The sequence below is a fragment of the Euleptes europaea genome, chromosome 8 (genome assembly GCF_029931775.1).
Source record: "Euleptes europaea isolate rEulEur1 chromosome 8, rEulEur1.hap1, whole genome shotgun sequence".
NCBI lineage: Eukaryota > Metazoa > Chordata > Lepidosauria > Squamata > Sphaerodactylidae > Euleptes > Euleptes europaea.
The window spans coordinates 78,283,679-78,311,568 of record NC_079319.1 but is presented as its reverse complement, the minus strand read 5'-3'; the positions used below and the strand labels follow the sequence as shown (position 1 = coordinate 78,311,568).

The following is a 27,890-nucleotide window of genomic DNA, read 5'->3' as shown; positions in this document are numbered from 1 at the left end:
TTTTCCCATCCAAATTCTCAAAACTCAACAATCAGACCCCAAGAAGAGTTCTGAGAATTAGGATGGGGAAAATGTGCATCTAGAGAGCGGCAAATCCAAGGCACACCTCTTGAAGCGGCACAGGTTGGAACTGCTCCATTCCCACTTCCAGCTAAACACTTCTCTGGGCACATGGATGCAATTCCTGCCCCCCCAATCCTGTCTGTCATTAAAGGGCAATGGGTTCCACACCTATAGAAAATATAGGGAAACTTTGAGGAAAGCGCTGCCTTCGCCCCCCCCCCCCCCAATTTGGAATCTGACTTTCAAAAGCAGAACAGAGCGAGGGTGGAAGAAAAATGGAGGAGACCAGAGGGACTGGTGCTTGTTTTTTGCGCTGGGGCTGGTGAACCGCACGAGGTAATCTGCTGGGTGGAGTTGGGGCGGAGTTGGGGGCAGGCATAAACAATGAGCTTGTTGGAAGGGGAGGCCTCCTGCAAAAGGGACAGACCAAACCGTTGTCAAATACAGTGTGCTTTGTTCCCATGAAAAACCAAAACTACATCGAGATTGACGGGGATAAATCGCGGCCATGAAAAAAACTTTCAAATCAATTTTTTTTTTGGTCCGTGACAAGAGAGCATCAAAATCTTCCATGAAAAGTAGGCCACTGAGAACAGTAGCTCCATGACACCAGGAATCTTTCAGAGAGTCTTAGCACAGTTCCTAGCATGCTTTGAGACAAGGCACAGTACTGAAAACTAGTATCTAGTCTAGGAGTAGGGCAGGCAATCCCCCGCACACTTGTCGACAGCTGCAATCCAACCCATTTTACTTGGTTACCCAGGGCTATATCTTAGGCCCAGCCACTGGGGCCTGGAGTACAGGAGACAGCAACAGGCACGGATTATGCCTGTAGTTGCCTCCTAGGTCTCCAGAGCAACCAGCTGAGTCCTAGGCAAGTCCCTGAGATGCTGGAAACACTCCTGGGGCCTGGCTTGCTCCAAGCTTGTCTGGCCAAGTATAAGCCTCATTCCCACTTTCCTCCCATTTTGTATGCTGGCACATCAACATCTTCACAGGTAGAGGTTGCATTTTGGGGGGCACTCGGGCCAAAAAGGTTGCCTAGCCATGACAACGGCAATACAAATTTGCAGTGTGGATTGGCTCAAAGAGTCTGCCAATCTATTCTATATTGTGATATAATCTGAGTCCCATTTTGTTCTATTGTGTTTGCAAATCAGTGACTAGCATTGTTACTGGGACGGGAATTTCCTTTTCAGAAATTCACCTTTTTAGATATAGCCTTTGATTCCTCTTATTCTCTTTTTTCCCTTTTAAAAGAGGAATTTCACTTTTGTTTCTCTTTGAAGAGAAATCAATGTGCTCCTTTGTAAATTCAGCCCTTGCAGTTGTTTTCTATTGCCTACCACAGGGTGGTGCTCGAGCAGGAGAATAGCAAGGTTTTGGAAGACACTGCTTGCCTCTGAGCATCTACTGAGTGAAATCCTGAGATTTTGCAAAATGTCCCTTCCTGCCTCTCCTCTCCTTGCATTTTTCTTTGATCAAAATGGAATCGATTAGAAACAGACTTCAAGTTCCTAAAAACGAGACAGCTTGTTGGATTTTACGGAGCAATTGGGTCAAGAGGAATTAAGAGAATTTCTCTTAACAATGCTATCAGTAACACACGAGCGCTAACCTGAGATGTAAAAACAAATGCAGCATCCTTTAGCCTTATGGACAACAGATGCTCCTTCCAGTTAGAGGTGCAGGAAGGAGGGCGTTATTATGGAAGGAGGTAGCACAAACCATTCCGGAACACTTACCCGCTAAGTGGTTGGCAATCCGGGCCATAGGTTTAGGAGGCAGGGCAGGGGGCTGTTTGAGGAGAGAGAGCTGCTTCACTGGGGTGTCCTCATGGTCTCCAGAGAAAGCAGCAGATTTTTTAGGGGGGAGTAGCAAGACTGGTTTGGATGAAGGATCTTGTGATAGGTGGACTCCAGATTCACTAGACGTGGGGCTCTCTTCGGACGCTGAAGGACACAATGACATCAGAGACGCAACAACGTTACAAGCAAAGCGGGAGCAGAGAGATGAGAAAAGCAGCACAGCAATGTGGATCTTAAAAACACATAACTAATAGCAGCGCTAACTCAGACATCGATCTTATATACAAAGAAAGAATGAGAACAAAGAAGAACAAGAAGAGAGAAGCTCTCCACACATGGGCTGAAAACAAACTCTGGGGTTTACACAGTAAACACTGGAACTTCTTCTGCACACCAAGGCTGTATTCATTGCCTCAATTTGAAGACACAGTCAAGAATTCAGGGATGCATTTTCAGGCCACTTTTGCATGATTTCGCTGAAGTCAATCCAGACTGCAAGATCATAACATGTATAACCATCTCCACAACTGTTCAGATTAACGTGTAATTCTATCCAGAGGATTGGATGTCAATAGGTCCATTAATATGAATCTATCTGTAGCCCAGGGCTCAACAACATTGCACAGGAGCATGGGTGTAATTGGCAGTTTTGACAGGATTCCTTAGGGTAGAAGTGTCACACCTTCTTCACTGATGGAACATTTTCCATGTTGACCTACTGGCCAAGGAACCACTTTGTGTCAGCCGTTGGGCCCTGTGGGTTGCAGAGGATTCTGAAGCACATGCTAGGCCACATTTACCAAGGATGATGGGCCTGAAAGAGTGTCCTGGAACATACCACCAAACACTCTACTCTGGCTGTACATTTCAGGAGACGCCAATAGCAGTGTGGAAGATACTGATGCTTTTATAGACTGCTGGTATGTTCCAAAGACTGTTTGATTCTGCCGGATTTATTGACAGCAGGTTATATAAAATATATGATATGGATTTATTACTGGGGTTACTTTTTTGCATTGTTCTTAATGTTTCACCAATGTATCATTTTAATTGAGTATTATTTGTTATTACTATTTTTTGTCAGCCATCTTGAGCAGGCATTTGGAGAGGTAGGTCATAAATGTTTAAAATTAATAATTTAAAACCTGTCAGGAAACTTTGTTTGTTTCTTTACTCCCTGTCAAAATAATCTGAACAAATTAGTTGGACTTTTGAAGATTTTGGTTACTTTACCAGTTTTATGGAGTTTTCAATATTTATTCATCACTATGATAGAAGCGTAATTCTCTATACGGCTTTATTCTTTGGTCCTTGTACCATTAGTTTTGGTTTCTCTTAAATGCCATTTTATCTTGGCAATGAAAGGAACTGTGCTTGTGACAGAAACATTTATTTCTCATGTCTGTCTTATGTTTGACTAGGGCATCTGCAAAACGTTGAGAAAACCATCTGCCCTCTCTGTGCCTCCGTCATATAATTCTAGCAATGACCATCAAACCTGTTTAGCCCTCTGCATATTGCAAAGAATTGGCTCGCCTTCCTTTTTTGTCTAGCACCTTGTTTTCCAGGTGCCTTTTAAATTACATTGCATTAGCAAGCTGAAGACACGATCACTGAGTTTCAAACCATCCCTCATCCATGTGTACTCTGCTTCACACCTAGCAACCTCCCACCCAGGATCAGTAATCTCCTCTTATACTATACAAACACAGCTACTGACATGAACAAAATCAGACTATTTGCTACTAAGGACAATAGCTAAACTTGTGGGCTAAAATAATTTACTTATGCAAAAATTAGTAATAAAATATTAATGGTTCACTATCCTGCTTTGTGTAATAAATACTATCACATTATGTCTTAGAATGAAACTCAAAAAACTACCTGTTCCGTCCATAATCTCTGGAGTTGGGTGCATATCGTATGTACACGAATCCCCAGATGCTGAACATTGCTCCAGTTCGGACAGGGCAGGGAGCGAAACCTGGCTGGAACTGAGAGTCTGCCCATTTTCCAGTGACCCTTCTTCATTTTGTATGGGAAGCTCACCATCTAGAATAAACCAAAACGATAACATGCAGTAAAGAAAATAATCACAAGGTTTTAAAATCAAACATTCTTCACAAAGAGGCTACCTGGAAAAAAGAGATTTTTGCCTTTCTCATTCTCTCTCTCACACACATGCTGTGTCTCCCTTGTATCACTCAGTACCTTAATTGCAATCAGACACGTCAGTGGTCGAGCGCCAACAAGCAAAACCTACACTTTTGTTCAGCGAACAGAGCTAATCTTCTTTAGCTTAGAACGAAAGCTGTAAATGGTATCAAGTTATCTTGTCTTGACACAGGGCAATGAAACAGAGTGTTACCACCCTTCACTGTCGGGTGGAAGATTTAAGTACGCTTGCAACAAGAAAATATGTTATGTACATAAAAGAATGGTGCAAACCTGAAATATCTGGGATAATACCAAATCCATTTTTAGAGTGCTCTGGAATATTTCACAATTTAACCTAAAATATTTCACAATTCCAAATGACTGCAATATCCCCATGCATTGTGCTGTATTTTTTTAAGTTACTGCAGTATTTTGGAGATAGAAATGAAATGTTAAAATGGGATAAAAAAAACAACAGGCTTTTAAATTTTAATTTTATAGGAGCAATTTAATTTAGATAATATCATCACCACCATATGATGTTCTGGATGCATTACACAACTTCAAAATAATGAAGAAATTTAAATGCAAATGGTTATGAGGGAATTATATAAGAAGGGGGATAGAATGGATAGACAGATGATGGGTATGAGGAAGAATTATCATTATAATTATTACCATTATTTGTTAGATTTATTGATATAGTGTGATAAGCCACCCCTTGTCTTTTCAGGTCATGAAACGATCTCTCGTCTGTTCAGTGGATGAATACTATGCAAATATGGAATAGAGTCACACAGGTATTACAAAGAATAAGTCAGGAAATGCTTCATGCTCACTACCTTTGGCAGAAACAGTTGGCCATCGTGCTGGAATCCCTCTAGCCCAGAGATTGTGTCCATGCAGAAGAATAGACATTGAATCATTAACTCATTTTTTTCTGTAGTTGTGGCTTATATTCTACTCAAAGGACTTCATAAGACCTCTTGTTGCTAAGTTTCCTGTCTGCTTGTATGATTTTCACCTTTTATTTCTCTTGGATGGTAAAAATAAGGAAACTACACTGTCTGTGGACAAATTTATTCTTTCTGCTCTTAACATTAAGAACTTGTATGTATTATCTAAACCTGGGGATTTAATGTTTTTAAATTTATTTATTTAAATATTTAATAACTTGGGACTTGTTTTTTGATTCGCCAAGTGCTTTGGCACATAAGGGCTTGGATTTCTGAACAGGAACAGGTAACGATTGAGAGCTCTAACAGTTTCAAAATGTGAATAGCTAATACTTAGGCCAACCGTTTATGCTGTTTTTATATACCTGGCCACAGGTTAAATGGAATGTGGCTTAATTTGAAACAAAACCATTTCCTATTTCTTTTTTCTCCCACTTGGAACATTGTGTTGATATGTACTGCCCACATAATCTATGTGACAGAAAATTCTTGACTGAATAAATTATATTTTGAAAGAATGGCACTTCCTTTCTCAAAATGAGATTGGGAAGTCTGGGAACATCCTGTTAAATATCTTTGTTGGCATCATGAACCAAACTGCTGTGGGCGACCTCCTTGGCTTGTCACTCTCAGAATAATATAATAATGCTTATTATTTATGAAGGGCTTGTTCTTAGTACTCAGAGTACCCAAAGTACACATTTATTATCTGAGCAATCCTTACCATAATGATACAAGTTTAGACCAGTACTGTCACCACATTGTTAGAGTGGTGGCAGTTGAGTCAGAATGCTTTACCTAAAGCCAACCAACATATTCTTGAGTGATGTGACATTTTAATCTGGGCCTTACTGGCTCAATGCCAGTGTTCTTAAATAATGCACCATATCAGCTCAGATCAACTCTGCAGCACCTATGTAACTCTAGAGAGCAGGAGCCTTTTTGACCTCAGGCAGGCTGTTCCATAAGGTGGGGGCCACAACAAAGAAGGCCCCCACCTTATGGAACAGAGAAGGCACGTGTAAAGGCAGCAGTTCATTTTGAGCATTTGCAGGATGACACCTGCAAAAGGTCCTGCTCTGATGAGCAAAGCTGTCATGGAAAAACACAGGGGGAGAGGCGGTCTTGCAGATATGAGCCCATGAAGGGCTTTGTATGTGATAGCTAAAATCTAAAATTGAGCCCGGTAACTGATGGGCAGCCAATGGAGCGACTGCAGAATGGGAGTAATATGCACACTCTGTGTAGCTTCCAATAATCGCTGACCCACAGCATTCTGTAGGGATGGTTTTTAAAGTAGTGGGTGGATAGCCACCTCTTTGAGTGGCTGAGGGAAGGTTTCTCTGAGTTAGTGAATGATTGATGATAGATACTAAAGGTATGCCATGTCACTCTAAAACCACAGAATATTTGGCAATTCCTAGAACGATGTGATATCATATTGGGTTTTCCCCAGTAGTGACATAATGTCATCATACCAATGGTGATTTTTAATTCTTTTGCTCCTGGTGGAGTGCCAGCAAACAGTAGGTAAATTGCAAGCCTACTCATCTGCTATGATTCCCTTTTGGACTGTCCTATTATCCCTGGACAGACTAGGCGCATTGATCCATTGCCATCACCTCCAGTTATTAATCATATTAATCTTGAAGAAGACTGAATTTAATATAAATATATATTAAATACATATATATATTTAAAATATTTATACCCCACATTCCCAGCAGAATGCTTTCAAGGAAGCTTCTATACACAAAACAAAAATTTTAAAAATCCATATAAGCAAAAATAAAATAAAATAATGCAGACCAAGCTAAGATTCACATAAAAAGCATTAAAACTAGCAGCTAAAAATTGTTCAAAGAGCTCACATTAACAAACCAAATTGGGAGCCATCAGCAAACACAGTGATGGATGAGAAATAACCAATAGAGGGAAGTTTTGCAAATTAGCATGTAACACGTCCTAAACGGAAGCCTGCCCATGACATTCTCAATAGGTTTCTTTTAGTCTAGTCAATTTCTGTAGCAAGATGTCATTTTGCTATTTTTCAAACACTTCTTAGAACAAAAGCTCTACAGCAAAGGAGAGAAGCCAAGTAACATTTCTGAAGAACCAAACAAACAAGGCGAATAAGACAAACAATTGTATACATTTCCATATCACTCGGAAACCAACAATTTCTTTTGCCTATGAACAACAGTGGACAAATGTTTCTGAAGATCCCTAATTGCAGAACACTTGACATTATGCTTTTGCTCTTTAAGGATCCTTGAGGAGGCAGAATCTCCAACTCCTTTTTTGTAGAATAATCGAGAATATAAGCTCTTAGTTTTTCTCATTAGTGAAGCAGGGTTTGGAGGGGATTACAGAGATAAAATGGTATAGTAAAATTATAATCAGCAGAAACCTGTGCTGTAGGTTTCCTAGTTCTCAGAGGAATTAAAAAATGGAAGGTCATATTTATGAAAACGACTGGAGGTTTTTTTTTTTTTTTTTTGCTTGTTATTAACCTCTCAGTTCAATCTGATCCTCATAATATCCTGTTCTTTACATCCCACCTGATTTCATTCTCTCCTATGAAGAGTTAGTTATTTGTCTTCCAGCATAGTTAAGGCTGAGGTGCATATAGGTGTATATAGCAACTGAGTGAGTTACGGTGCTATCCTAAGCAGAGTTGCACCCTTCTAAGCCCAGGATGGCACTGTTAACGGGAATATTTTTCTAAGTTTATGAAAGACCAATGCAACAATATTGTAAGTGAACAGAATGGCCCTCTTAGGCTTTGGTGCATTACCATTCGTGGAAATTCTTAAACAAAATATACTCCTGGCATTTTATTGTCTCCTTCCCTGCCATTTCTCTCACAAAAGAAAAATAGCCATTGTTTATTTATATGTGCCATTTCATTTAAATGGATACAAACTTCAAATTGCCAGTTGATTTCTGACACTGAACTTAACCGCAGTTGGCAAGAAGACAAGGGCAACGTAACACTAAAAACCACGGCGATTTGATCCCACATTCTAAAACCTTCACTTTGGCATTACATCTTTGGGGAAAATGTTTCTATCAATATTCATTAATTCTATCCAAGACAATATCTGATTTATATTTTGGCACCAAAATTAGAAATTAATGTAACTAGAAAAAAGGAGTTAATCAGTCTTAAAAGACAGTATGTGTACTGATGTTACACTGTTGAATCCCATTAAATGTTTTTGAGACCATTATCTAAAATGTTTTATCCTGCCATTTATCCAAGGATTTCGAATAAACATTTCCTCTCCCTCTTTTTATTCCCATAATACCATATGATCAATGTTGGGCTGAAAAACAGTGACAGACTCAAGGTAAACTCAATGAAATTTAAACAGGGTCTCCCACACCCTAATGCAACAATTTAGCCACTGTCTTTCTATTCCCTGTTCTGTGAAAAACTTAAGGTTATAAGGAGTCACTTTTTAAAAAATGTTTTATTAGAATTTTCAATATATACAAACATACAAACACACATACATTCAAACAGTTTATACTCCTTCGGGGAGTTTTTTTATCTTACATCTCAATCTTACATTGTCTTTATGATTTGTATAATAAATTCCATCTATTTAAATTTATAAATTTTATGTAATCTTAGTTTTACTTTTAGCAATCTATCCCTTTTGTTGTACATAATCTAAATACCCTTCCCATTTTCGTTGAAAATAATCAGTTGTCTTCTCTTTCATCAAACTGGTTAGCTTGGCCATCACCACAAATTCATCCATTTTCTGTTGCCACCTTTCCACAACTGGCACATCTTCCTGTTTCCACAGTGATGCCAGTACCAATCTGGCCGCCGTGGTCATGCAACCAAAATGTTCTCCAGCATTTCTATCCAAATTGTCAGGTTCAAGTCCTAGTATCATAGTCTCTGGGTTCAACGGAAATCTAATTTTTAAAACTTTCTGCATTTCTTGATGGGTTTGTATCCAAAATTTCTTAACTTTCTTGCATGTCCACCACATATGAAAATATGTTCCTTCTGTGTCTTTGCATTTCCAACAGCGGTTATCATATGAATCATCCATATTTTTAATATCCATCGGTGTGATATACCATCTAAAAACTGTTTATACCAGTTTTCACGTAAATTATTACTGGCCGTAAATTTAATCGATTTAGTCCAAAGTCTTTCCCACTGTTGAAGTTATCTTCTTTTTGAAGTTTTCCATCCATTTTACCATGCATGTCTTAACTTGTTCTGTTTCATTTTTAAGTAAAAGTTTATAAATTTCCCCCAAAATGTTATCTTTTTCTTTACTAATTAAATCTTCAAATTCTGTATTTTTTTTATCATGACCTGTAATAGACAATCCTGATGTGCTTTCATGATCATCTGATTATAGATCAACCAATCAATGGTTATGTTCTTCTAGATTTCATTCCAAGTTTTTATATCTCCTTGGTCATTCAGCATATCTTGATATGTGATCATATCTACTTTCTTTCTTTCCCCCTTAGACAAATATGCATCTGTGGGGGACATTATTCGTGGAGGCGTTGGGCTCAATCTGTTTCTATTTCTAAGCCATATCTTCATTAATCCATCTTTAATAACTTGTTTTTCTCCAAACAATTCTTTACTTTTAGCTTTCCATAGATAATAATGGAATCCTTTGGTCCACATGCCCTTCTCAATATTCAAGGCTGTTTGGTCTGGCTTCTTTATCCACTCCTCTATCCATGCTAGTCCAGCCACTTGGTAATATAACTTAATATTTGGTAAAGCAAGTCCACCTCTTTTCTTCTCATCTTGCATAATTCTGAAGTTAATTCTTGGTTTCTTTCCCGCCCATACACATTTGTTGATCTGTCTCTGCCAGTCTTTCAGTGTCTTATCTTCAATATGAATTGGAAGCATTTGAAAAAGAAATATTAACTTTGGTAACAGGTTCATCTTTACAGCTGCAATCCTTCCAATCCATGATAAGTTAAATTTAGTCCATCTTTTAAAGTCTTGCTGTATTGTCAGCCACAGTTTAAAATAATTGTCCTTTATCAGTGTGAGGTTTTTCCCAGTAATATATATTCCAAGATATCTAACCGGATCTTCCGTTATCTCACATCCTGTAAGAGTTTGTATGATTTGTTTTTCAGCACTACTCAAATTCTCCAGAATCTTCATCTTATGTTTGTTTATCCTGTATCCCAATATTTGTCCATATTTCTCTATTTCATCCATAAGATATTCTATTGTTTCTGTAGGGTTCTCTAATGTTAACACCACATCATCAGCATAACATTTTAATTTATACTCGTGTCCATCAGCTTTCAGTCTGCTTATTTTCTCATCTTGTCTTCTCCTATTTGCCAATATTTCAAGAGCCATGTTGAATAATAATGGTGAGAGTGGACATCCTTACCTGGTGTCTTTTTAAATTTCAAACTTTTCTGTTAGTTTGTTATTAATAACTAATCTCGCTGATTGTTTTTGATAGATGCTCTGTATCCATTTTAAAATAATTCACCACAATTTGACTGTTGTAAAGTCTGTAATAGGAAATCTGTAATAGGAAATCCCAATGAATATTGTCGAAAGCTTTTTCGGCATCCAGGAAGATGAAAGCTGCTTTCCTTTTCAACTGTTTGGTGTGCTCTATAGCATTGAGAATAAAACGTATGTTGTCTCTCATAAGTCTTTTTGGAATGAATCCCGTCTGATCTGGATGTATTATTTGTCCTATTTTCTTTTTCAGTCTCTCTGCCAATACTGATGAGAAAATTTTGGGGTGCACATTTAATAGTGATATGGGTCTGTAAGAGCCTGGTTTTTGAGGATTATTGCCTTCTTTATGTATTAATGAGATGTGGGCTTCTTGCCATGAATCAGGGCACTTTCCAGTTTGTGGAATTTCATTTAACAACTTTTGGAAATGTAAAATTAATTCCTCTTCAAAACATTTGTAATAACCTACAGTCAAGCCATAACCTACTGTCAGTCCCGGTGCTTTCCCTGTTTTCTGTCTTGAAATAGCTGTGGTAATCTCTGATATAGTAATGTTCTGGTTCCACCATGAATCATCTTTCTCGAATGTACTTATGTTAGAATCTTTAATATAGTTTTCAATGTCCTCTTGTTTTTGACCATTTAGATGAGATTGATATAATTTTTCAAAATATTTTGTAAATTGTTCTATAATATCTTTTTCTTTATAACTGATTTTGTCCAATATCTTGACCCCCGTTATTGTCTTTTTCTCCACTTGTTTCCTGATATAATAAGCCAAATATTTTCCCGGCTTGTTTGCCTGTTCAAAAAAATTCTGTTTTGCAAATAAATTTTTCTTTTGCATTTCTTCTGTAACCAACAAGTCAATTTCTGTTTTTATCTTTTTAATGTCTTTCAGAGTGCTTCTTTTGCCATCTTTAGCATGTTGTTCTTCCAATTTTTGCAACTCCTCTATCGATAGTCTACGCTGTCTTCTTTGTTTCTTAAGTTTGGAATTAATCGCTATCAATCTTCCTCTCATAAAGGCTTTACTCGCATCCCAGACAGTTCTGATTGAGACTTCTGATGTACAGTTTATTTCAAAGAATTCTTTCAGTTCTTTCTTACATTGTAAAGCAATTTCCTTGTTCAACAACAAGTTATTATCAAGTCTCCATCTTCTATCTCCCATTCTTTTATATTTCCAAGTCAATTCAAGTAAGTTGTGGTCTGACAGCAGTTTTGGTAAAACTTTCACAGTTTCTAATTTGTTCAATAATGTCTTAGATATCCAACACATATCAATTCGGGAATAGGAGTCATGTCTTTGTGAATAAAAAGTGTAACCTTTTTTAAAAAAAAATTTAGATCTCCAAGCATCTTGAATCTGTAGTAAGTCCATATTTTGTTTGACTAGTTTTGGTAACCTGCCTCCCTTATGATTCTTGGATCTGTCATTCTTAGGGTCTAATACAGCATTCATATCGCTAATCTTGATTATTTTTCCTTCTTGATCTTCTAAGATAATTTGAAACACTTTTTCAAAAAATTGTTGCCTTCCATTACTGGGAGCATAGATACACATCAACGTCAAAATTTTCCCTTCCGATGATTGTAATTTGAGAGAAGGTATCTTCCCTCTGGATCTTTAGTCTCCGTTATTACTTGAAGATGTGGATTCCTTATGTAAATAAGAACTCCTTTCTTTTTTTCCTTAGCCGAAGCAACCACTTCATGTCCTAATTTTTTATTTTTTAGCATATATTCATAAGATTGTTTGATGTGTGTTTCCGGTATACAAATTATATCCGCTTTGTGTTTGATAAGTTGGTGAAAGATTTTTTTTCTTTTGATAGGGGAGTTAAGTCCATTTACATTCAAAGAAATTATTTGTAGTTTCTCCATCTCAACTGTTAGAACGCTGTTGCCTAGCCCAATTTGGATGATTCTCCACTCTCCGCGTCTTTTCTTTGATGATCTGAGGCGTCTTTTCTTTTAGGGCTTGATGTCCGAGAGTCTTTTCTCTCACCTTCTGCTTGTAGGTCTTTTAATATGCTGTCTGCTTGCTGCTGATTTTTTACTGTTTTTCTTCCTGTCAGGAGAAAAATTTCCAATCCTGCAGGAATAGTCCAATGATATCTGATTCCTTTATTTAATAAGACTTGTCTGAGATGGTTGAACTGTTTTCTTTTTTCCATCACTGAACTTGGTAAGTCTTGAAAGATCTGGATTTGCTTTCCTCTATATTCTAACTGGTTTTCCCTTTGTAATCTTAGTATTGAGTCTTTTGTTATCTTCTGTGTGAATTTCACCAAAATGTCTCTTGGCACCTTATTCCTCGTTGGTATCTGGAGAATTCTATAAATGTTATATATTAGAATAGGTTGATCTTCCAGTTGTAAATAGTCTCTAATCAAATCAGTGAAGCTCTCCAATAAATTGTCTTTTCTGAAGTCTTCCTCAAGGCCGTGAAAGCGAAGATTGACAAGGAGTCACTTTCTATAGAGTCAGACAAAGGGGCTTATCTAGCTCACCTCTGCCAGTTGTTGATAAATCTAGTGAACCCAGTACAGCTATGTGTATTCCTGGTTGACAGAAGGCTCTGGCTTAACATTGTTTCGTTTAAAAAATAAGATATGCTGGGAGTTGAAAGTCATGCATTCTGGCATGACATTTGCCCATTTATTCCAGATGTTTATACATGTGGGAATTAGGGTTGCCAACCTCCAGGTGGTGGCTGGAGATCTCCCGCTATTACAACTGATCTTCTGGTGACAGAGATTAGTTCACCTGGAGAAAATGGCCTCTTTGGAAGGTGGACTCTGGCATTATATCCCATTGGAGTACCTTTCCTCCCCAAACCCTGCCCTCCTCAGGCTCCACCCCACAAATCACCAGGTATTTTCCAACCTGGAGCTGGCAACCCTTGTGGGAATGGTAGTAGTTACTTAGGCCTAGTGAAGATGTTCTAAAATCCTGTAGGTTTACTATTTCTTTCTTTACTGAAAATACTAATCTCTGTCAAGTAAGTTAGCAATGTATTTTAAAATATATCGCAAAGATAAAACAATAAACAATGCAATGCCAAAAAAATTCAGCAGCTAGATGCATTATAAAGCATTAAAAACTGTCTTCAAAAGTAATCTATAAAAGAACATCAGTGAGACCACCAGTCAAATAGAAAGTGCTACAAATAGGTCACCAGCACTGTTCCTGGTAGCCATCCATCTGAACATGGGGGCACAAAAAAACAGAACTCTAATGAAGATTTTAACAACCAGTAGTCCTCTAAATGCCCTTATTTTGATTATTAGCTCCCATTTTGTAGAAAAAAGCATTGGAGACAAATTCTGATGTAAACTCCTGGGTCAGGCTAAGCCCTGCCTATCGTCTTTTGAATGGATAATATTTCTGCCTTTCCCCTGGGAGTCAGATATGGCATACTACCTGGAATCAATTACAATCTTATCTCAAGTAGCCAACCTTTGATGTAGATGCTAGGGTGGATTATTAAGAGCCCTAAAAACACCACACCTAAAGTTAACCTTGTTGAACACAAAGAGTTGGATCCAGCGATCCACTCATACAAGAACTGTGGATCTTCATGGAAGGTTAGAGGATCTTTCCCCTCTCCTTAGCAGCCACTCTGATCCATGAATGTTGATTCAGATGTGGAGGCTGCAAGGAATAATAGCCATGCTGGTTGACGGGCTGCAGTGATTATGGGATGAAATTGCTGACGGAAGAGGCAGGAAGTGATTTCCTTCCCTTTCTCCCATGAATTCCACAAACTCTGGGAATCAACTTTTCTGGGGCTGGACATGGCTGCTAGGATGAGGGGAAAGCAGGAAAGATCTGCAACCATCAGTCTTCTGCTGACAGATTGCTGGATCCAACCCAAAATATGCAACAACAGATCAAAGGTTTAGCTACAATGGGGCATTTGTGGAGTGAAGTATATCCTGGTTTGAATTAACCATTGATGTTTTTGATAGGCTAGGCATTAAAAAAAAAGAATCTAAAGGAGTACCAAAGACTGTTGGGAATAAATCCAATACAAGTGAAAGATTGTGAACTTCAGCTAAGAATAATCCATGCTTGAGTATTACCACTGATTTATAACTGTAGTTACCATGGGAAATCCAAACCACACATCACCATAGCTATGTCACCTTCACTGATCCAATAACTTTGGAGCCACAAGGCTAGGACCATGGAAGAGGAGTGCAGTTTTTGGACAGGAATTGCAGTATTGAGTCCCTATGGCCGATTATGCATGCTCACCTTACCCTTCTTTATTCCCCATTTCAACCAGGATCAAAGCAACCTGGGATGGGGAAAACTGTATGCATTGGCTTGAATGATCCGGGAATAAACTGTTTGCAAATCGGCAAATTCATGAATACAGAAAAGTCTCCCAAGTTCAAATCAAGTCCCACCGCGTGAGAGAACATTTCCTTCCCCCCAGACCCAACTGCGGCATAAAAAAGCATTTTAAGAACAAAACACAAAAGATGGAGCCATTTGAAAGAAGGCCCCCCCGAAATCCAAGCCTTTTTTTAAAAAAAACCCCTTTCTTTCTCTCAGAAAGAGCTCTCAGGAAGCAGGAAGCAATTGAATCCCTGCTTCTTCGTGATTGGCTGTGAGAGATGCCAATCTTTGCTGCTTCCCCTGTATGGCTATCAGCAAACAGAACAGAAGAGGGGTTTGGAAAGGGGGCGGGGAAAGCTCAATGCCAGGCAAGTGTATGCACGCTCTTTGGATCTGGTTTCAGCCAGGAAAGCCCGTTTGACTCTGGCAAGAAGAGGAACGGGAAAAGCCGAGTTCGTTTAAGGTTGAAACGGGGTTGAGCCAAAAAGGAACGACGTAATGTGCATTGATCCTGGCTGAAACAGGGAATGAAGGAGGCTAAACCTACCATGCATAAGTGACCTATGGCCGATTATGCATGCTCACTTTACCCTTCTTTATTCCCCGTTTCAACCAGTGACCTATGTGAGCTTTCTATTGCTAGAGACATTTTCTGTCCCATTCTTCCACAATCAGCTGTAAAGACCAAGCTTACACCTCCTTAACATCAGGGATGCAGGGAGCAGTCCTAAGCAGGTCTACTAAGTCCCATTTTATTCAAGTGGGTTTACTCCTAGGAAAGAGGATTTCAGCCAAAATGACATCTGGGTATTATTCTTCACTGTTAAGGGCAGTTCATAGTCGCACTGGCATGTTCACTGCCACAATGTGAAAAAAATGTTGCCACACTCTTTGTCATGCAGGACGGAACCTCATCCTTTTTGTTTTTAACATTCAGCCTGAGGAATAGTTCTGCAGAACTCAAAAGCTTGCATGCTGTTTTGTGTTATTTTGGTCGATCTTAATAAACAGTATTGTGTGGTTTTTATCTGTAGGGTAATGTAGCTTATTCAGCTGTACTAATATTTGCCACAACACAGAATGCCATGTAACAATTCTGAATTTACACTGAGATTTCAGTGTTGGGCCAGACCATATGCTGGACTCTGGGGGTCTGAACTGGCCGGCCATTGGAAGGGTTCCTGGCAAGGGCAACAAGGACTATATGGGGCAGTGAGTGATGAATAGACCGGAGACTCATCCTTGGGGAGGGAGTTGAATCATTAGCCCATTTAGATGCAAGAACTGTTGCTGCAAATAAACACACTGCACTTTTTGCTATAATGAGCATCCTCATTGAAGAAGCCAGGTCAGTTTGGGATGGCCCCCTTCTTATATAGCATACCCCCTTGAATTGCATCATGAATGCTCATAATGTACTACTCCACATGTGTCCATACCCTTATTTCTTCCACTCTCCCTCCCAAGTGTGGTACTTTATTAGCACAACAAGACCATCTATTCTTCCCTCCCATGGTCATTAAAGAAATGGAAGAAACAAAATGAGATATATCCAGTGATGGCTGAAACTGACCTTGCAGTGGAAACAGAAAGTATAAGCAACTTTATGATATGAAATGAGGAGAATGAGATGCCTAAGGCTTGAATGGGGAAAGAGCTGTATTGGTGGTAATGAGAGGGAACCTACTGCGGAGCTGTGGCTCAGTGGTGGAGCCTCTGCTTTGCATGCAGAAGGTCCCAGGTTCAATCCCTGGCATCTCCGCTTAAAAGGACCAGGTAGTAGGTGATGTGAAAGATCTCTGCCTGAGATCCCGAAGAGCCGCTGCAAGTATGAATAGACAATACTGACCTTGATAGACCAATGGTCTGATTCACTATAAGGCAACTTCATGTGTGCATGTGAATATCAAAGACCCCAAAGTCGAAATTTGAAACGATTGTCATTTCAACTGTTGCGTTACAGGAAAAGAATTCAAATTGCCCCATGGCATTGTACAGTGAAGAGCATATATGGTGAATTTATTTTTTGGTTTATTTTCTGTGATAGTCCTGTTTCTAGCTATTGAACAGCAATATTAGAATTTCCTGGTGGCACCACATGAGGATCATCTGAGGCTGCAAATGCATCATCTGTAAAATCATTCAGGTTGAAACTTTAGATGGAAAGTCAGCAGGAGTTTCAAGTGCAGCATCTGATTCAATATCTTATCTGGAAGGCAATACACTTGGAGTAAAGACAAATACTTCTTACTAATAGGCTTACAGCTAATATGATTATTAAATCCCCTTACAAGACACTGAAACTCCTAAAAATCACTTTTTTGAGTTTAGTAAATTTTACAACTAACTCTTATCTTGCAGTACTCTGCTATCACACAAAACTACATCCGAAGTAGATCCAAGAATCAGCAAGCAGGAAGGGACCTGAAGGCCATTAAATCCCCTGGCCCCAGAAGTGATGAAACCACTTTATCACGCTGCTGTCTTAGAATCCCTTAATTCAAAACAATCCCCCACAAGTCAAGTGAACTACTTTTATCACAGTTTCTAGATGTGTCCTTTGAGCCTGATGTGCACAGGTCAGATCTCATAAATGCCAGTGCACTTATGTCAGGATCTTTTATCTTCATTCATACAAACCAGACACCAAACTAACAAACATTTTTTTTTCTTTAAGCATGTGCTTAAATTGGCAGTAATGACTGGGGTGTGTGTGTGGTGGGAGATCCAGGGGGAAGGGCTGGCTGTTTAGTGTCTTTTGAAATCTGCTGCCAGGGAGACCCAGAGGAGAACCTTCCTAAGTATGGGCATGACCCAGCCAAAGCTACAAATCTCATGGATTTCTGTGGAGGAAGTAAGCAAAGTTGACAGCCTGATACTAAAACCAATTGGAATTAAAGGGCTTAAACTTTGCTTCACTTTGGCTGAACCATTATAGATGAAATGTTCAAATACATTAACAGTGCAATCCTAAACAGAGTTATACCTTTCCAGACTTGAAAGTTTATATTGGATAGCACCCATGTATGTAAATAAGAAAGAAAATTCAATGACATTGCTTCTATTCTTAACTGTGTTTTTTTCTGGTCTTTTTTTGAACAGTTGTACGGTTTATTTCTCTACTTTGTTCTGTGATCACTGCAGCTTCAACTATAAGGCCATTTTCTCACATGAATTGAACTCAAAAATATATATTTTCAGTAAGAAAGGCTGTGATTCCATCAGTCTGACTTTACTATAAAAACTGCTCCTTAAAGGTTTTTGAGCCATTGTAATATTAAACCTACAGTATGGAATCAACCTTTATAAGGAAACAGACAACATTCCATACTGAGGAGTCTTGCAGTTTATAGTAAATTGTCAGCTAGTACAAAACCATATTAGTTGTACCATTTAATATTGCCATACAAAGATCTCCAAAATAAGGAACCGGTCAGCATATTATCAGTACTTTATTAGACTATATTGTGCTTAAAGAAACAAGGAAAGGTTAATTGAAATAAGGAACAGGCAGCAAACCTTTATCCCTTCAGCATCGAAGAGGCAATGTTTCTTACCTTTATCAAATATTTCCTTCAACACACCCCGCTTGATAAGTTCTTCTCTGCTTTGCCTCATGGATATTTTTCTTTCAAGTGCTACAAAAAGGGGGGAAAAGTCATGGTTATCAGCAACAATGTGACATTTTAAAACATCTAGATTGAAGAATGGTTTCATTTAAATTACTTTTCTGCTTATTAACCCATTTCATCTTCTAGGCATTAGCTATTGTCTATTTTCTGATACCCCCAGCCTTATTTCTAAATGCAAAGTGACTGGCAGAAAGGCTGAGCCTATGCAGAAGTAGCTGCAGGTAAAATTATTGATCAAGCTGGCTGCTAATAACCAGTAATCTTTATTCTAGCATAGGCAATGCACAACAATAAAGTCTAGGTCCCTTTTTTATTTTTGTATCCCAAAAAACCCTTAATAAAATACTTTAAAAAAATAAAAATAAAGTCTAGGTCCAGATGCCAGAGTCTGATTTCACTCATGCCAGAATCCAACCAAGAAGTATTTGTTGCTATACAGGTGTCCTTTCAGGAAATTTGCATCTCTCTTATTTCCTGTTCATCATTGCCACAGAAAATTGCATGTGCTGTACCAAACACATCTTCCAGGATGTCAGCTTTGCTGAACTGAGCACCAAACTACTAGTTCCCACTGAGTCGCAGGTGCAGCATTTCAGTGGCATTATCAGGCATAGATATTCTGAGCACTGACTTCTTCTCTCATCCACACACATATTTATCTATTCAGTGTATTGGTAGATATTATTATAACTGTAGATTATTTAGAACTAAGACTGCAAGCTAGGGTTGCCAGCTCTGGGTTGGGAAATATTGGAGATTTTGTCTGACTTATGACCCCGTAGAGATGTCAAGGCAAGAGACATTCAGATATGGTTTGCCATTGCCTGCCTCTGCATCACGCCCCTGGTATTCCTTGGTGGCCTTCCATCCAAATACTTGCCAGGGTTGAGGCTGAGAGTGTGTGACTAGCCCAAGGTCACCCAGCAGATTCAGATTTATTAATACAGCAAAGCCATTAAAATATTCGTATCAATTATAAAAGAATTAAAAGATACAGTATCTAAAACTATGGGATATATAATTCTTAAATAAATTTATATAAATAAATAAATAAATAAATAAATAAATAAATAAAGAAAGAAAGAAAGAAAGAAAGCTAAAACCCTCAAATTAATATAACATTTTCCATTTTAGGCTAGATTGCCAAGCCCCTGCTTTGCCTGGCGGATCTTGTATATTGCAGCACAGAATTTAGCTACTCATTTCATCGTCTGGGCTGACCTTTCCCATAGGAGATTCCTCAACCTCCCTTCCTCAGAGCTGCCCTTTGTTAGATTTAGGAGAGGGGAAATTAGCTTAAATCTTGCTTCCTCATAGAAAGAGCATCTGAAGAAAACATGCGCAAGTTTCCATGGCAGAGTAGGGATTTGAACTTGGGTTTCCCAGATCCTAGTCCAACACCTTAACCACTATAACACAACACAATCCACAGGAAAAGGCAACGTATCTCACCCTTAATATTTATGTATTTACACAATTTATATACTACTTTTCTGCCCTCCCAAGGGCCACCAAGGTGGCTAACAATTGAGAACATCACACTTTAAAACCATTAAAATCGACCCACCACCAAATGCACATAATTTAAACAATTAAAAGCAGAGTTAAAATGCATACAACATATAAAAATTAAAGCAATTAAAACATGGGTTAGGAAGGAGGGATCACTGAGGGAATGCCAAATGAAATAAAAAGTCTTCACCTGCTGGTGGAAGATGGGAACAGAAGGGGGCAGATGAATCTCCCTAGGGAGAGAGTTCCAGAGCTTTGGTGCCATGACCAAGAAGGCCCTCTCCCAGCTTGCCACCCACCTAATCTCAGAAAGTGGGGACACCCGAAGCAGGGCCTCTGAAGATAACCGTAGTGTTTGGGCGGGTTCAAAGGGTAGTAGGTGGTCCTTCAGGTATGTTGGTCCCAAACCACATAGGGCTTTGAAGGTCAAAACCAGCACCTTGAATTGTTCCAGGAAACAAATTGGGAGGCAATATAGATAAGCCAAGACTGGAGTGATATGGTCCCTATGACCTTCTCTAGTCAACATCCTGACTGCAGCATTCTGTACCAAGTGATGTTTCAGAACAATTCTCAGGGGCAGCCCCACACAGAGCACACTGCATCTGTGGAAACATCATTCAAAATGGTATTTGTCCCCGCTGCACATTATGTTATTAGTTTATAAACACTGTAACATATTTGATGTGGCACAGTCTCTAAACAATTGCCTACTGGTTAATGTTGACAGGTGATACATGCCTCTGATGTACACATATCAGTAAGAGTGAAGAACTGTTTTTCAACTTTGATTTTACCATTAAGAGGAGTATATTCTTAGACACAGCCACTGATCTAGCAGTTCTTCATTGAAAAATATACAGTTACAGTCAGCTTGGGTACAAATATGAGTCAATGTTTGCGATTAAGATTTATGTCTCATGATACAAAAAACAAAACCTGGGATCAAATATGGACTAGCTGGTCCTTGATAGCAAGTAGGGGCTTCTCAGGCAAGTGCATGTGCTGAGTTGAAGCTGGTTGACCTGTCCCATGTGTATGACTTAGGGTTGCCAATCTCCAGGTGGTACCTGGAGATCTCCTGGGATTACATCTGATCTCCAGGCAACAGTGATCAGTTCACCTGGAGAAAAGAGCCACTTTGGAAGGTAGACTCTATGACATTACACCCCACTGAAGTCCCTCCCTTCCCAACCCTGCCCTCCTCAGGCTCCACCCCCAAAATCTCCCTGTATTTTCCAACATGGAGCTGGCAACCCTAATGTGAAAGACAAATAGAAGCACACAAATCATTCTCTTGTAACATGATTTGAATGTAGGAAATCAATAAGCTTCTTTATCCAGATAATTGGCCCTTGTGTGAATAAACTGTGGAAAGAAGTATGCTGTTTGCAGTCACTGGATGGTGGGTGTCAACACAGATAGCCAAGGTGGCCATCTTAAGAGACATGCTCATAACGTTTCTTTATTGAGTCTCCTTCTTTGTTCTTTCCTACTTTTTCTCTCCTGCTTCTGCTTTTCTTGGTGTCCTCTGCTAAAGGTTTCTCTCTTAGGGATCCTTATACTTGGAGAGTCACAGACTCAGTTTACATGACCCACAAAGCAGCAAAACATGACCCTTTATCAAAGCAGCAAAACATGTCACTTCTAGATAACTACATCAGATGAAACTCATCAGATGAAAACAATGAAACTCATCAGATGAAAAAAAATGAACGGAGAACCACATTTTAAAAGAGCAAAGATGCACTCCTGATGGCTGAAAGGGGGAAAAACTGCTGGATGGGTGATCTTGGTCCACTCACTCACTCTGGGATCTAGCCTATCTTGCAGGATTATTGTTGTGATAATAAAATGAAGAACGAGAGAATGTTGTAGGCCATTTTGGATAGAAATGCAGGGTATAAATATCTAAATAACCAAAATAATGAGATTAGTTCCAAATGCCCAAGGAAATCCAGACAGGTAATAAATACATGGGCAGCCCTGACCTGGATGTCCCAGGCTAGCCAGATCTTGTCAGATCTCAGAATCTAAGTAGGGCCAGATGGGATTCCATCAAGGAATACCAGCGTCATTAAACAGAGGAAGGCAATGGCAAACCACCTCTGTTACTCTCTTGAAAACCCTAATGGATTGCTTAAGTTGGCTGCGACTTCACACACAGTTCATGAACAACCATGGGAAGGCTTAACTCATAGAAGGAATTGTACAAAAGAAAACCAAGTTGGTTAGTTATAACAAGTCTCTTATGTAGGAGGACTGAAAAGCAAGCTTAGAAGGAGCCATACAGAGGAAAGGGCAAGATTTCCTGCCCATTTGCAAATTGCAAGCAATCTGTCGTAGCGGGTTTCACAGATTGACAGGAAGAGGTTGGCAAGAAAAGACCAGGCAAAAATATGACAGGAACTCTTGAAGTAAATAATGGAAGGGGGAAATAACAAAAAGTAACAATAGCAATTCTAAATGAAGGCAAAGCCATAGATGTTTTCGAGAAGCATGCTACTCTTTCTAGTAATATGTTGATAGATGGAGTGAAAGCAGTGATTTTCAGACTTTTTGACATGGGTCCCATGTCTAAATTCATTGTATTGTTTTTGTGACCCTCTTGCAAAGGAACTCCACACTACTATGCCCCTCCCCAACATAAAATGCAGGAATCTCCCACTAGTTAATGCAGAACAAGTTTATACTCCATATTTATGTTAAGTATTTTTAAATGTATAGCATTACTAAGCAACAGGCTGTATTTCATGGCCATTTTGCACATGCTGAGAAAAAAGCCCAGATTTCCCTTCGAGACCCCCTCAGAACCTCCTCTCCCAGCTCCCCCCGTTTTTCCTCCTCCTCCACCCGCCTTTGTGACACCCATCTGAAAAAGAATCATCATCCACTTGGGGTCCCAACTCACAGTTTGGGAGCCGCTCAGTTAAAGGCTAGCCTGTGTAATAAAGGGGTAATAAGTTACGTATGCCCACAGCGATCACACAGCAGAGCTAGGACATAAATCTGCCTTTAATATGATTAAATTTTTTAGAATCAAGGGACGGTATTATCTTCCAGATGCTCTCAAATTATATCATGCAAAAACACTGGCCCAACTGTTGTAAGGGACCATGCTTGGACCACGTTCATCTTGTTTTGTCCCACTTGAATCGGTCCAATCAAAATTTCTGAGAGTGGCCCTCCACTTACCCTGCTACGTGTCCAACACAATTGTGCGACTGCAGACAGGAATGGTGAAGGTGGAGGCAAGGGTTTGCCTTGCTTCCATTACTTTGTGGCTCAAATTAAATCTTCACCCTCAAGGTCTGTCGCCTTTGATTTTGCGGGATAATTTTCAGTCCTTATGGCTTAAGGCGGTCTACAATAAAATGAAATGGCTAAGTATCTCTTCACTCTCCTTGCTGGATCAGGGTAAAGACCAGGCAACACGCCTTTTGAAGCAAAGGCTAATGACACAACGTCTGGTGGATCTCGGGAGATCACTGTTCTTCTTGTCACCTGAGAAATCCAGATACATAATCTCCCCTGCAGTTTACCTTTCTCACTTGGAATTTATTAACCACAGGAAAGCTTTCATCCTCGCCAGATGCCAGGTCTTACCATCGGCGGTATTGGAAGGAAGATATAAGAAGGTCCCTATAGCAGAAAGGCTCTGCCCTTGTGGGTCAGGGGATACCGAAACCTCAGAACATGTTCTGATCCGTTGTTCGTCCTACCAGGATGTTCACACAAGGTTTATTTCTCCTCTGTTCAACAATTTCCCTGGCCAACCTGAAACATTTTTGGCCAAGATGCTCCTAATAGAGGAAAAACCAGTTTTCACTTCTGACTACCAAATTTTGTGCTGCAGCTATTAAAATACGTCGTACTCTGCTTGGACAAGATTAATTGAAATACTCTACCATTTTGAAATATTAATGGGATTATATCAAGTTGTGTGATGTCTATATAAATTCCATTATATATTTGTAATTTTAGGTATAGGTTATATGTTTTGTATCTTTCTTGCTGGCCATGGACCATATTAACACATTTGATTTCATTATACAGTTCTTTCATACTCTCCCCATGTGACTTTCTGATACTTATTATCTCCAGCTTTCATTTGGTGAAAAAAACACACATAAAAAATTTTTTTAGGGTGCAAATGGAAGAAAAAAAAAACGGGGAAATAATGGTTTTGATTATTAGGTGGCTTTTCCGGCATCTTACAAAACTTTCTAGCATGACAGCCCTGTAACAGGCCCTGATGAAACATTGGGCTTAATCATTCACAGCCCATGAAATCTATCGCCGGAATAATTGTCATAGTCCAGGTGATGCATTTACCAGGTAATCCTTCTGTGAAAGTTTTTAAAAAGAATGCTTTAAAATCTCTTTACGAAAGGGTTGCCAGGTCCCTCTTCGCAACTGCCGGGAGATTTTGGGGGTGGAGCCTGAAGAGGGTAGGGTTTGGGGAGGGGAGGGACTTCAATGCCATAGAGTTAAATTGCCAAAGCGACCATTTTTCTCCAGGTGATCTGATCTCTATCGGCTGGAGATCAGTTGAATTAGCAGGAGATCTCCTGCTACTACCTGGCAGTTGGCAACCCTACTTTACAACGAAACCCCTCCCCCCAAAACAAACATTTCAGCAAAGTACATCTCTCTCTGCCTACTAACTACATTTCAGCAAAGTGTGTATCTCTCTCTACCTACTATGTGGAATGTATCCCACCAAACTGTACATTTTCTGTAATAAAACTATGCAAGCAGATGGTTCTGCAGTGAGGATCAACATTGTCATCTGTCCTAGCAAAATATATAGGCAACATTTTGATACAGAGAATACCACATGCCAATGTAAAGAGAGAGGATTTTTTCCTCCTGCAGCTGAATGTAATCCCGAGTAATAACGTCTGTTGTTCACACAGTCACTTGAGTCAGTAGTTGAGTGATCACTTGATAAAATCAACTTCATTTTAAAAAAATTGTATTTACAAAGTAGCAATATGAATGTTGTAAGCATACCGCCATCGCAGTGGCATGCAACTGCTCATAGCGGTGAACCAGGTGTGCCTTAGCCATGAGAAGTCCCCCAACCACCCACAGCCCCACATTCTTGATGGAGGGGGAAAGAAGAGGAAGAGCCATTGGCCACAAAGCCTGCCCGCCCCCTTTGGGAGCCCGGCAGCGGCTGCCTGCCATGTGTGTAACTGGCCTTTCAAAGAATGCTTGGCATTGGTTGTGCCAGGGCACGCTGCTTCATGTAGTGGCCCAGTGACATGCTTTTGTAACAATTAAACAAAGTGAGAAACAAAATACTATCCTATCAATCCCACCCATGCCACCTTCTAATTTACAGTACAAGTGGTTTGATTTCTTTACCAGAAACAAGAGACAAAAGGGTTAGAAAAACAGTGGGTCATAGAAAACAGGAGTAATTTAATTTACAACTAGCTATCCGGATCATTTAGCAAGTTAATCTGCCCCTTAGGGTTGCCAACATCCAGGTACTAGCTGGAGATCTCCTGCTATTACAACTGATCTCCATCCGATAGAGATCAGTTCACCTGGAGAAAATGGCAGCTTTGCCAATTGGACTCTAGGGCATTGAAGTCCCCCCCCAACCCTGCCCTCCTCAGGCTCCGCCCTCAAAACCTCCCACCGGTGGCAAACAGGGACCTGGGTAATAATTCCATTTACAGAAAATCTTCATGCGAAATTGTAGAAATGCAATATATTCCAGAAGTTGGCTCATTGTCTTAACTATTGAAAAACGCCTCACAGCTTTGCCAATATGTTATTGTTTCAAGAACACTGGGCCATTTGGAGTTTTCGAAAATCTAGTACTAAGCCCATTTTAGTGCAACTTAGAACATATTTCCTCTACAACCAGGCCCAATAAACATATAACAGCTACAATCTTTGCCAATTACCTCACAGTTTTCAGGACGGGCCCATGGAGTACCTGACTACCTAGTTTTTATTTAGAAAAGGACTCTGATTTTCTCACAGGTGATTATGCAGTATATCAGATGAATCCTACCATCTTATTTTATGTTCATTTTCTATGTCTTTTCAACGTGTATCCTGTAGCCTTCCACAATTGCGCTTTATTTATTTAACTTTACTTCAGAACTACTTTATTGTACCTCAATCTGGAAGAAACATACTAATGTACTGTATTTCACTTAGGCAACTCCTAATTATTAATTGCTGTATGGTTAAAACTGGAGTCCTTGAAATGCTAAAAACAAAGAAATTGGAAGCGGATGCCTTGCCCAGTTTTCTGAGCAGGCAGAATGAAGAACAGCTGCTCTGTAGACTTTTACTAATTTTCATGGTTGAGCTACACAGATGCTCCAAAACATTTGCTAATATAATACAGCCAGTTCCAGGTAAATTGAGTAGAATGCTTTTTGTGAAAGGCACTTAAAATTACCAAAATATTAATAATCAATATGTTGTTAGGTAGTTTTTACCAAATGCATATTTACATGCACGCCAAGTTATTAAATGATCTTTACTTATGGATGAGATGATGAACAACTGGACCATCAGTTTGCAAACTCTTTTTAACTACTGTCTACACTGTACCTGAGCCTCCTTGCTTGATTGAGAAAAGGATAAATAATTCTATTATTATTACTATTTATTATTTATACAGCCACATCAATGTGCTTAATACTTTTACCAAGTGTAAGAAGACAAGTCTCTGCTCCGAGGAGGTTAGTCTAAAATTTGAGACAAGTAAGACAACAAAGCAAGGAAAGGGAGGTGGAAGCAGAGATCTTAACTCTAGTTTTTGTAAATGATGGAGGCCAACACATTAGTTTGAGGAGGGTTTTGAAGGAAATGACATAGGATGCACTGCATGAATATTTGGGAGGCAGTTCCAGGCATCAGGGACAGCAAGTGAGGAAGGGGGGAGTTATTTTAGGGAGCAGCAGAGTAGACATTTGTGGATGATGGTGCTGGATCAGCAAAGCTCATATATCAAGGTACGAAAACAGAGAGATAAGGTTGAGGGGGGCAAGGCCACTGAGGCTTTGACCATAAGGCCAAGGAATTGTGCTGGATCTAGGAAACCAATATATAGACATCACTTTAGCAGGATTACACCTTTTTAAGTTCATTGAAGACAAAGGGCTTAGAAGGGAGTCTGTTTAGAATGGCACTGTTCGTTTCAACCATCCTTCTAGTTGTGACTTTGCTACTAACTCAGAGGTTGTGATCTTTAGCAACGTGTTCAGCTTTTCAGTATTTCAGTTTCACAATCAGTAGAAGCAGCATTTACCATACATACACATCCTTGATAGCAACCCAATTTGGCATGGTTCAGAACACACCTTTCTTCAAACATCCACCTACAGTATTAACATGGGTGGTTTTGGTATATAAATCAAGAACAGACAATATCTGCATGAAGAATTGTGGGTAATCCTTCTACTTAAGTACATCTTTGAAAGACAAGTATCAAACCGTATTAGAAGTAATGAACTCATCTAACCGATAAAGATTAAACCAGAAAGAAGAGAAATACAAAAAGCATTTAATGATGAAAAAATGTCCTTTATGTTCAACAGTATTTTATATGCATTCTAGTTAGTGACGGATGAAAACTCCCAAACACTCAACCCAAAACTGCTTGCACTATTGTGAGAATGCCCGCTGAACACTCAAAATTTCTCAATGGGCATTTGTAAATTTGAAAGGGATGTTTGCAAAATGCACACACAACACACACACTTCTTTCCAGTTATTGGCAGGCTGGAGAAACTACAATTCCTATCAAGCCTGCCATTAATTTATACTGGTGAATTTTGAGACTTGGGTAAATGACTTTTGCTGTCTTCCCTTTTCCACTGCGAACTTCCAACTCCCTGCTTATGCTGTTCCTCAGAATTCTGAATAGGCATTTTGGACTATA

General features: G+C 39.3%; 1 protein-coding gene across 4 annotated transcripts in view; it reads right to left on the bottom strand.

Annotated features, from left to right (window-relative positions):
- Positions 1 to 27,890, bottom strand: part of PHACTR1 (phosphatase and actin regulator 1) — a 373,767-nt gene that overhangs the window by 74,909 nt on the left and 270,968 nt on the right. For 3 of the 4 annotated variants that reach the window (XM_056854193.1, XM_056854195.1, XM_056854197.1), the window contains 3 exons: positions 18,386 to 18,466; positions 3,756 to 3,923; positions 1,809 to 2,015 (listed from right to left, as the gene is read on the bottom strand). In XM_056854193.1, the coding sequence (XP_056710171.1) occupies positions 1,809 to 2,015; positions 3,756 to 3,923; positions 18,386 to 18,466 (456 nt within the window). The remainder of the gene's footprint in view (positions 1 to 1,808; positions 2,016 to 3,755; positions 3,924 to 18,385; positions 18,467 to 27,890) is intronic. The other variant, XM_056854194.1, reaches the window with a different exon arrangement.